The 11,657-nt window shown below is 39.9% G+C and overlaps 1 protein-coding gene across 4 annotated transcripts; it reads right to left on the reverse strand.

Annotated features, from left to right (window-relative positions):
- Positions 1-2,048: 2,048 nt before the first annotated feature.
- Positions 2,049-6,227, reverse strand: LOC148328652 (uncharacterized protein C1orf232). Of its 4 annotated transcripts, none has more exons than XM_088307235.1 (6): positions 6,133-6,200; positions 4,520-4,568; positions 4,165-4,444; positions 3,459-3,536; positions 3,275-3,381; positions 2,049-3,090 (listed from the first exon to the last, which is right to left on the reverse strand). In XM_088307235.1, the coding sequence occupies exons 3-6, from the start codon at positions 4,243-4,245 to the stop codon at positions 2,715-2,717; spliced, it is 642 nt and encodes a 213-aa protein (XP_088163361.1). In that variant the 5' UTR covers positions 4,246-4,444; positions 4,520-4,568; positions 6,133-6,200; the 3' UTR covers positions 2,049-2,714. The 4 variants fall into 4 exon arrangements, with proteins under 4 accessions (XP_088163361.1, XP_088163362.1, XP_088163360.1 ...); XM_088307236.1 differs by having other exon boundaries at positions 4,165-4,391; positions 6,133-6,169; XM_088307234.1 differs by lacking the exon at positions 4,520-4,568 and having other exon boundaries at positions 6,133-6,227.
- Positions 6,228-11,657: the final 5,430 nt, after the last annotated feature.

Here is an 11,657-nt window from a genome sequence, read left to right on the forward strand (position 1 = left end):
GTCTATAGATATTTAATATTGTTATCTTAGTTTTTTGGTTTGTTCATAAATTTGGATTTCATTCAATTTTTAATTTGATTTAGTTTTGATTATCGTTCACATTTCTCCTTTATTTTTATATTTTTAGTCAAATATTTTGAAATACATAACAAATATAACAACCTAAATAATAAACGCAAAACTAAATGTCTGCGTAGGAAGAATTAGCCACATAAAACAAAAATAAAGTAAAACTACTCACCCACCCAAGGGGACCATACTGTCACCTAGTGGCATTTAGCAGGCACTGCAATTTTGATAGTGAAAATAGAAGTCAGACAAGTTCCATTTCATGTTCTAGGGCTATCATCACACATCATACCCCAAAAAGAAAAAAAAAAAAAAAAGACTGACTTTTTCCATGTTGGGGGCAGGCATGCGTGCATGTTTTCCAGATGTGACGTGAGTCATCACCACAGAAACGCCCACCATGGTCATACCTGAACGCCACCAGACATCTCTGTCTAAACCCGTGCGCACGTGCCCTCCCCGCTTTTAACGTAATCTGGCATTTCGTCAGACCAAACAAGACACGACGAGAAAGGGAAAACACCCGCCAGCTCATTTTCTTCACACCTTTTCCCCATGTGACTCATTTAACAAGCACACAATGATGACATCACCCCGACATCTTCCACCCGCGAGTCACCGAAAAGGTTTGCGAGGTGAACCTGCACACCGAAATAAACACCTTATGGCAAATATCGGTGGGTAGGAAGAGGAGACATTTTGGTCGTGCAACACCAGGAGCCAAACAGAGGTCAAACGGCAAAGGTCATAGGTCACGTGCATGCTCGCTCACACACCTGTCAGGGATGAAATGTGTGAAACATTTTTCTGAGAAAAGGAGCCTTAATCATGTGTAAAACACTTCAGTTAATGTTTAATATGGTTTGTTTTGTTTTATTTATTTACGTCTTTTTTCAATTATTTTTTTATTCAATTTCATTGCACTTGTTATTGTTGGTGTTGTATTTTAAACAGGTATTAAAATTTATTTTCATTTAATTAAGTAAATTATTTTTGAACGCATAAAAAAGTCAATCATGCAGATGGCAATTTTAGTTGTTACTCTCTGTTTACTTTTAAATTATTGTATGTAATTAATTATGTAATGTTTCCTGGTTTTTACATATTATATGTTTATGTATTAGTTTATTTGGCTTTGTAAGCTAATAAAACATGACCTTGATCACTGGTAATCATGAATTGACATTTGCGCTTTATTCCATTTTTAATTTTATTTTCTCATTTTTTTTACATTATTCTATTTGGTTCTCATTGCATTCACCTGTATCATTTCGCTTTTGATTTCTATTCAACCCCTTTTTTTTAAGTTCTAATTTGCTTTATTTTATCATCATAGCATTTGTTATTTGTTGTCTTTTTATTGTACCGCAGCCCGAACACAATGCCGACGGTTTGTGACTTGAAAGGGTGTGAGACTGCAAAGGGAAGCATTGTTTTTGGATGACTGTACAGGAAGTCAGAGAAGAGGATGTGGGTGCAGCAGGCAGATCCGCTCCAAATCATTCAATCAATGAGGACAAACTGGCCTCGGATCAGTCAGTCACGCGAGAGGAAGAAATAAAACAGACTGACGGCAGCTGACGTGCAGGCTGAGTGAAGACTGTGACGTACGTACAGATTCCAACGGTTAAATGGCACCCCCTGGTGGCCAAACGGAGCATAGCCTTACCGTGGTCGCAATTGTCCAAAACGGGGATTTTGTGAACAATAACGCCAAGATTTGAGAAACCTACAACAGAAAATACAGTTTAAAACAGAAAATATGTTCTTGACCACATTAACTAGTTGAAAATGTAATGCGCCTTTAGGAATTTAAATCCATCCATCCATTTTCTGAATCCCTTATCTTTTCAACAAAAAAATATTTTCACAGGCACAAATAAAATTCCAAATAATGATGGAAAAAACCTGATTAAAATGTGGTTCAGTTGTCTTTATTATAGTGATTTTTGTACTTTTTACACATTTGTATCGCAACATTCAAAGAAAAACAAAACCCAAGCCAATATACACGACACAAGCAAAGAAAAACAAAAATCACAAAAATCTCAACAGTTCCAAAGAGTTGCATAATGATGTGCGCATGTGTCTGTGTTTTAGGTATGTGCATCTCTCTGAAAGATGATATTTTATATACAGGCATGGAAAAATTAAGAGGCCACGTGTGTTTCTTCACTTTCCTTTTCATTTTAAATGTCGAATAAAACTAAAGGCACATTAAACAACACAAAAAAAAAAGATCTCAAAGGAGTTGAATTGAACAGCCGATTGAGATAGATTTTCTTGATAATGACCCAAATCACTTCACAAGTGTTCACATAAATGATATGACATCGTAATGCTCAAAAATGTTGCTTTTCGGCATTCATTGGTGTGTTTTGCGTCAGTTAGTCACTTGATACACGTTTAGTGGCACCCGACATTAAAATGAGCAAGAAATTGAAGAAAACATGGCGGTCTCTCGATTAATTTCCATGGCGGTATTGCATTCCGATCGAAGACGGTTCATTTTACAGAATGTTTGAAAAAAAAATAATAATAATTTGGTTCACTGCATCATTAATTCATTCTAGTTGGATATTTTTTTCTTACCTGCTGTAGTACCTGAAATTCCCCAGCGGGGGCTGTATTTCACCTACGTTCTCTTAGTTGCTCTGCTCCGGACTGGCTCTCCTCAACTCGGCCAGTTTGCTGGTGACAAAGTTCCACTTGAAGGACGCGTCCTCGCCGGCCGCTCCTCCTCCGAGCGTGACGTATTTGGAGAAGCCGTTGTTGCCGTCGCTCTCCTGTTGCTCCGCCTCCTCCGCGCCATCCGTCTCAGGCGCCTCGGACGGACCCGCCGACGCAGCCTCCTCCCGCTCATCCTCGGGAGCCATGGTTGCACTTTCGTCGTTCGTCGCTTCGCGGGCGGTGGCGGCGGCCTCCGCCTGCTTCTTGGCGGCCCAGTTGGTGGCGAAGCTATCCCAGAATCCACTGCGGCGAGCGGGCCTGGAAGGTTCCTCAGGCTTGACTGCAAGTGGACTGACATCAATTTGTACATTATATATATATATATCCGGTCATCAGGTATTGGAGTTAATTTCTTTTTTTTGCAATGAGTGGTTACAAAAATATTTTCTTCAGTTTTCAATTTTTTTGGACAAAGAGTTCTAAACAAATGTACACACACACACACACACACACACCGAGAACATATCACACTCACTGGTCAGCGATTGGAGGATTTTGTGTCTCTTGCAATAGTTGGTGCTCGTCGTCTTTATTAAAAAGAACCGACAGTCTGTTCCAGCTCTTGGCCCCCGCCCCGTGCATCTGGACACACACGGACACACACACGAGGGGTCAAAGGTGAAAGGAGATGTTCACCTATGAAAACACATCTGGCATACTTTGCGGGCCAGCTGGGAGACGGCGTTCTGACTTTCGTCTTGGACTGGACTCATCATGTCTTCTTCCACCTCACTCACCTGAACACACACAAACACGCACACGCACACACACACAAAATGGAGGACTCAAAATGGAGGTTTTACCCTGTTGTGTCACTCCAAGCAATGCCAGACGATCCCTTTGTCGTGCTTCTGTGCCGGATTGAGTTTCTCACTTTTTTTTTTTTTGCAGGTCATTTCTAATGGAGCCAAAATGAGACCTGGATACGTTGCTAAAGGGTTTGTTAAAGCGTGGTGCTCCCTCTAGTGGTATAAGAAAGAATCACTAGCTAAGTACTAATAAATACTGCTGCAATGCATTTAATGCAACTTTTTTTTCGTTTATTTATATATTTTTTACATTTATGTGCAATACATTTTTGATACCCCACTGGAAAAATCGACACGTCCGTCAAGAAGATGTCATAAAAAGCTTTATCAGTCAGCGTGTTTGCAAAGTCACAAACGGAGGAAGCGTCATGAACCACAGGCCCTAAATGGACGATGAATTAATAAAGTCAGCATTATTATCATCGTAAAAAAAATATTTTAGGATCCAGATTCAGTGTTGTCAATCTTAAGATTGGATTTGAGTTCAATGAAAGGTGTACCTAATATAGCGGTGTGGCCAGTGAGCTTGCTCAAGTAAAAACATGCACGCCAGTACCTCTTCAACCTCGTCGTCCACATAATCCGGGTTGAGCGTCTTCATGACTTTGCTCTTATAAAGCCTCCACAAAGGATTCATGTTGGCCTCGGCTGGGCGCTGCTCTGGTTGCCGCCTGCGCTCCGACTTCACTTCCTGTGCTCGGGCTTCACTCGACCTTGTCGTCTTTTACCTCCTTTTTGCGCTTCATCAAGTGGTCAGCAGGGGCCAGCCAGAAGGAGAGAGGCCTGGCGCAAAGCATCAAGAGAGCCCGCACAGGTGAAGATGCGCAAGTGTATATCTGTGTGGACACACAGACACACACGCTGTGAATGAGTGGGTGAGCGTTATGGTTGAGGACGCCTGCCTGGGTTACCTGGAAACAGGTGTGCATTTCCTCATGCATAGTTTACAGAGTCGCTCTTCTACAGTTGCATTGTCAGACACCATTGGGTCCAGTAACACACAGACACACACATATACAAACACACTTCTGTTAATTAAACCATAACAACCAAAGTAATCATAAAATAATCATAAACATAATAATAAATTCATACCTGTATTGTATAACTGTTACACATACCACTAGTGGGACACAGGCTCCCTCTAGTGGTACCCAAAAAGAAATCACTGCCCAAATACAATTCCGTTGAATTTAACTTTTAAGATCAATGCATTGACATTCAACCTTTAAGAACAGTGTGCTCTTCTTTATGTGCAGTACATCGTAATTTATTCATTATTGACATACAACCAAGCCACCCAACACACACACACACACACACACCTATATTCAAGTAAAGTGTTAGTGTTCCAAGTGTGCATCATGTTACAGTGGGTTATAAATAATAATACAAAATATACCATCTAGGAATAAAGCTATCTTGTTTTTTGATGAGGAGTTTGGCCCACTATGTTGCTGTACTTCTCATGGTTATACTTGGAGTAAAAACTATTTTTTATGTGTCACTTGGAGTAAAAAGTTGGAGGACCACTGCTACAAAAACTCTGTATTGATGTGACTGGTATGTGTTCCCTGATCGACTGTGAGGATGTTTAAGGTGAACATGCATTATGGATGCACAACTGCGCGTGCACACACACACGCAGACACACAAATGCTTTGAATGGACTCAGACGAGATTAGCTTTCACAGTGGAAATGACACACCCGCTTTTTAACACATACACTGGCCTACATACTGGAACGCCATTAATAATTTGCATATAAACTGATAACAATATGATCTCGTCAACAATAACAAGAACTTCGGACCGACTTGGGCCCGCCGCCCGTATATTGCTCGGACCTCCAGCTACTACAATGAAGCACTATTTTTCGACGTCGCGTGCCTCTGACGTCACCACAAACTATCAATCTAACAATCAATCAACCACTCTTAAGCCTTCAGTGACTGTTTGTGGCTGCTTTGTCATAAATCCACATTTTATTTCACCATCTCGCTTTTATTTTGTCATTTCAGAAATTTTTTTTTCATTTTAGTGCACGTGAGCCGGCATATACGCCTTCATTTATTTTGTAGTTGATGTGTTAGGCATGTCACGTTGGCAAACAGCAAGATTATTCAACTTTGCAGACATTTTAATAAGTGTCAAGCGTCACGCCCCGTCGTCATTTTATAGGCTGTTGACAGTTTAATAAGTTGTAGCGCTTGTAAAAGGTATCCAACATGATGTGTAGATGCCTGAAGGCTCTGGCAAAAAACACCGCGGAAAATAAAATAAAGGAGTGTAGTATGTACACAAGGGCAGGCACTCACGCGATGCGTAACATTATATAACACAAGGCAAGAAGTAGAAAACAGTTCAGTCAAATAACGTGCAATTTCCACTTGCTTGTCATTTACATTGTGAATGTAACAATGGGTAGTAATTAATAAACGACGTTTTTTTTTTGGTTCTAATGTAATGTTCTAATTTCATCAGTAACAAAGTTCGAATAAGAAATGTGAAAAATAATTCTTACCTGCATTTGCAGTCAGGCGATTTAATTTCCCACGTCGCATCAAAACATGCGAGCAACACAACTTTTTGATGTAGGACTGCCCCCTGCCGTGTGGCGGTGTAATTACAACAGGCAACCAGATTATTTGCCATGGCCTCTGATAATAGTGAATCGACACAAACGTGAACAGAAAAAAACTAATTTCAGCAAGCACGTTGGAATTTTCCATTGATAATGTGACAGTAACTTAGAAATGATTTGGGCAATTATCCTAAAAGGCTAAATATTTTCGAAAAAAAAAATCTCACAGCACATCAAAAACAGTGGTTCTTTCAAAGTGTGTTTTTTCTTTTTCTCTTTGCTTGGACCTTTTTTCAGACCTGTGTGCTTATGCAGGAATGTTTATTTGGGGAGTCTAACCTGCTCAAACCAGCCGAGGAGCGGTTTGAACCAGCTCCAAAAAGCCATGTGGCGAAAACATGTGGAGACTGCAGTGGAGACATTTGGGATTGGACAGAAAAACGACAAGCAACAACACAAATGGGCAGAAAATAAACTTTATGGGGGCAGTCCTGATTATGCCAAACCAAATTTTGTATACCTGAATACAATTAAATTGTATCAAAAACTGCATTTATGTATTTCACCAACATGATAAAATTAGGCAGGTCAAAAAATCTAAACGTGAAAAATTTTCTTTTTGAAACCGTATTATATTCTGTGTGTGTGTGTGTGTGTGGCTAATTCCAGGTTCATTGAGGACGTTAGAGGAGAGTTTTCGAAATCTGATGGGTAGTTTTTGCATAGTCCAGCCTGCAAACGACAATCAAAACCACGCATCTATCTAGCTCGTTCCACTCTTGCTGTCCATGCCTTTATTGTTTCCAATAAGCCACTGCCTGAGAAAGTTGTTTTAAACCCGCATGGTTGGGATGTTCTCATTGTCTCCTGCGTGAGAGGACCCAGGGGCAGGAAAAACTGATTTCCTGCCTTCAATTGAATGGCTGGCGTCAGGCTTAGAGAGCAATTCCGGAAATACCGCGCTTCATCTCTTTAAAAAAAAAACTAACAAAAAAACAATTGGCTTCATGTTGAATGTTATGTCAAAATGTGACTTTTGAGAATGCCGCTGCATGCATGATGACATCATCATCACGAAAAATGATATCATCAACCACATGGGGGGGGAGAACCCTTAACCTCATCGAGCAGGAGATAAGCAGCTTTTCAGTCAATCCTGATGGGAGGAAAAAAGGCAGCTATGGTGCAAATGAAAAAATAAAATCAGTGTGATTCGGATGCAGAACATCTCGTCTTACTTCATCACATTAGCAGTGGGAAGGAGAAATATAACAATGCAAGTTACCGTTCAACATTGGAGCTTTTTGTATGAAAATTAGCATTTTTAAATGGGAGTCTTGCATGCAGTCAGATGGATGTAAATACTGATGGAAAAAGGGTAGTCAATGGGGCAAATAAAATCAACTTGATTAAAATGCAGAACATCTCCAGTTGTACTATTTCAATGCCTAGACAGAAAAATGAAAATTGACAAGAGAGCACATTTAAGTAAATTGGTCTTACGATGACTTTTTTCAGAGGGAAGTCTTGCATGTGCTCCAACTGATTATGTGACTCCTGATAAAATAAAGACTAAAATCAGAGTAGATTTGATGCCGAATATTTTATCCTACTTATCTGCGCAGACACAGCAAACATTATTAACATGAGAGCAAGTTTCGCTGTAATTTTAGAACGTTTTGTCTCAAAATGATCATTTTTAAATAGGAGTCTTGCATTTGTTGAAATTGATGGGAATAAATTCATAGGAATTTGTATGCCGAACATTTCCTCCGACTTGGCTGCTCAAGCAGCATGAAGAACAAATGCAAAAAAGTAGACTACGGAACAATTTTGGGTGCTTTTTGTATAAAATTTCTAATTTTCTGAGAGGAGTCTTGCATGGGATCAAATAGACGATGGCAGTGTTGTGAGGAGGGGGTCAGAGGTTGTCTGCAAACGGAGACACTGTGTTCTCTGCAGCCTGCACGTTGTCATTACAGCTCAGGGGGAGGTGTGTGTGTGTGTGGGGGGGTGTTGTCAGAGTGTTGCTCCATCCTTAACACGCACTGGCCAATGATGCAACACGCTGCTGCATCACTAGCGGCGATGTAGAGACGCGCACTGAAATAACCAAACTATATAAAGCAGTATATATGCAAGTGATGGATCTTTTTTTTTCTCTTTTTGTCATTTGAGCCATGATGGAAGTATCCCCCCCCCCTACCCAGAATCTAAAATTGTATTATGTCATTTATGTCATCCCTCGATAATCCGCAATGGCAATGCACTCTTGTCGTACGTCATTCTGGAACCAGGAATTAGCTTGCTAGCTCGAGCTAACAAATAGACAGACAACTCAAACTACACTATGGTTGTTGTTTTATTTTATTTTTTTACTGTTGAGTCACATGGGGTTGATGATGGAACTTGGGCCCTACCAAGGGTCTCATATGGTAAAGTCCTGTCATCTTCAGTCTGCTAGCGAAAACCAGGACGTTGCCTATTAGCTAACAAATAGGGATAGTGACACAACTATGCCACGTTTGTTATCAGAATGTATTTTATCAGTCACAAGGAAAACCTCAGCCCTTTTCCCAAAATCAAAGATAGCATAGCCGACCCGAGAGAACTGGAAGGTCGCATTCAATGATTTTTTTTTCAACATATTTAACACATTTCTGGTTATCTATCAGATGCATGCATCCAAAAATTGTCGCTGTGAAGGAAATCATGAGCACATGTTATAAAACGTGATATGAACCCCCCCGCCCTCTCACTCCATAAAAAAGAGTAAACCCCTCCCTGTCATTATTCACGCCAATAAGCGCATCCTCATGCCTTTGTCTCCGCGCCTTGCAACCAGGCCGATTTGACCGACGCATCAACGCTCAGCCAATGGCCGCCTATCAGCCAGCATCACTTATGAAGGAGGGGGGCGTGCCGGGGGGGCACGTGGTGGGTGGCGAGGTCTCGCGGCCTGTCGCACATCATCATGTGGCGATGGAGAGCGAGTGGGCATGCGCCAGCACGAAGGACTACGTGCAGAAAGGCAAATCACCAATGGGAAGGAAAGGATTGAGTACCAAATGTGGGCCTAAATCCCTACCATCTGCATTTAAGGCCTCATTTCCTCAAATTGGATGTATTGTGCACATCCCGGTGGTTAAATCTTAAAATTTAGCTCAGAAGAATTGGTTACATCCGCATTATTCATTCAATTGTACTGTCACAAACTCACGTTTTTTAGACCTCATTTTGGGGGCCTAGACCTAAAAAAAAAAACTGCACATTTTTAGACCCTCAAAGGCTACCATAGTACACCAGGAAGTAGCAATTGAGAATGCCAAGTTTTTTTTTTTAATTGCGAAAGGTTAAAATGAATAACACACCACTGAGAAGATATTTGTCACAGCATAGCGACACTAAATCTGATAAATGCAAACTGATTTTTGAGTGTTGCGTTTGTCCCCGAAGAAGAACACGTGGCGTTGACATCGCAGTGCATTCTGGGACTTATAGTTTTAGCGGTTTGTTCAGTCTTACATTTGCTCGCTTCTCATGGTTCGACGCAGTGATTCTAAACTGGTATGCCGTTAGATATCAAGTGTGCCACAGAAGTTATCCAATGTAAATTATTTTGACCAAAAAATAATTTTCTAATTAATAAAGTTTCTGATCAACTCTCCCAACCACGTATGGTAAGAATCAAATGCTCTTCCATTAAATGACGGACTTTACATAATTAACCTGTAGATCTACTTTTTCTCTATTTTTTTTTTGCCTAGGGGTGTGTCCTGGAATTAATAAAAGTTGGGAACACTGGGTTTGAGGACGTTAGTAAACCAAAAAGCCAGTTATTGCAAAAGATTCACAGCTTTATTAAATGATTACAAAATAAAGTGACACATTAGTCCGCACATCCATTAAAAAAAAAAAAAAAAACAGTTTCCGAAAGTCCACACAAGTTCAGCGTAGCGTACATACAGTATACAACATGTCATTGATTAAATGTCGAGTGTCATTTTAAAAGTGCCCCCCCAACAAAAAAAAAATTGTGACTTATGACATGTTTTGCTTAAAATAACAGTTTCTGCATGATTGTGCAAAATATTTATGGAATCTCCCAATACTTCACACATGGAGATTCACTTTGAGAATTCAAGTAGTACTTTACGTCATATTTCTCCCCACCCCGCCCCCGTCGCAACTTGACCATGCTTGCATGCACCTTTGCTACACCTGATGGCCACACACACAAAGTCTTCCACCTGCGATCAGAACAGTCGCCCCTTACGGTCTGAATACAGAAAAGTAAAAACCACGAGAGCATCGCCATGACGTCATCTTCACTTCCAGTCCATCCGTCCACCCAGTTTGCAGTTCAGGGCACTGGGTGGGCCTGCACCTTTTCGGTCATCTGCTTGGCACTGTAGTAGGATAAGCTGAGACCCATGATGGCCAGCATCATAGCAATCTGATTGATGGCTCGGTCCTGCGGCTGCGTCTGCACTTCGCCAGCCACTTGCCTCTGTGGTGGGGACAAAAAAAAAAAAAAAATTCAATATGATTTTATTATTAAACTGTACATGTTAAAACATTTGTCACTATTGTACAAAACAAAAAAAAGTAAACCGGGCAAATAGTGAGTTGATTAAAAACAATTTGAATTCACATCGGCGTCAAAATGTTTAAAAACAATATACACCCTTTTTAAAAAATAAAGAAAAAAAAAACTGAGTACAAATGTATGGCAGCTAGCTAGCGCGAGAGGCTAACGCAGTAATCCACATCTTCACTCCCGGTCAAAACGGCACATTTTTTGTACCAACTAGTTTACAAAATGAATCAGTTGAAAAAAAAAAAATGATGGCAGGTTTTCAACTTAAAATGCTGTCAAATTAATGGCACATCAAATTACTGTTTTAATCACAAGCATATTGCACACAGCCAACCAAGTAGCTAGCACATGAAGCTAACAGAAGTCCACATCATCTCTACTTAATAAAACAGCAGAAAGACGACCAAATTAAAAGTATGGGGAGCACAAAATGTTTGTTAGAAATGGCAGCTAGTTGGTAAAAGCTTTTTCGGAACATTCTGTACTCATAAAGAGTACACACACACAAAAACAAATTTGTGTACTGTAACAGTAGTCCAGTTTTTGACCAATTCACACTAAGCTTTATACAAAAAGTTACATGGTCCAAAAATGAACTGCAAAAAACCTTTAATGTTCTTTTTTACCCCCTTTAAATTTATGAATTCAAGCAAAAAAAAAAAATTTAAAAATCCACTAAATTTACACTTCTTAGTAATTTAAAATTTTGAATCCATGTTTTAGGCATCAAAATTCCAACTATGCTTAATTTATACTAAAATTTCTAATTTATACAAATTAAACAGTATTTGAGGATTCATTTCTACTAGATTTTGTGACACCTTGTAGCATTTAAAAAAAATGCATTGAGACAGTTTTTTGAACA

Source organism: Idiotropiscis lumnitzeri, chromosome 10 (genome assembly GCF_059441095.1).
Source record: "Idiotropiscis lumnitzeri isolate Australia: NSW breed Sydney's pygmy pipehorse chromosome 10, RoL_Ilum_1.0, whole genome shotgun sequence".
Lineage (NCBI taxonomy): Eukaryota > Metazoa > Chordata > Actinopteri > Syngnathiformes > Syngnathidae > Idiotropiscis > Idiotropiscis lumnitzeri.

Bases quoted from the DNA above. Each gene is read 5' to 3' on its own strand.
- LOC148328652 (XM_088307234.1), bottom strand. From the start codon at position 4,245: ATGAATCCTTTGTGGAGGCTTTATAAGAGCAAAGTCATGAAGACGCTC. The intron at 3,537-4,164 runs GTACTGGCGTGC...GTGTGTGTTCAG, and splicing joins TGGACGACGAGGTTGAAGAG to GTGAGTGAGGTGGAAGAAGA. The intron at 3,382-3,458 runs GTATGCCAGATG...GTGTGTGTCCAG, and splicing joins TCTCCCAGCTGGCCCGCAAA to ATGCACGGGGCGGGGGCCAA.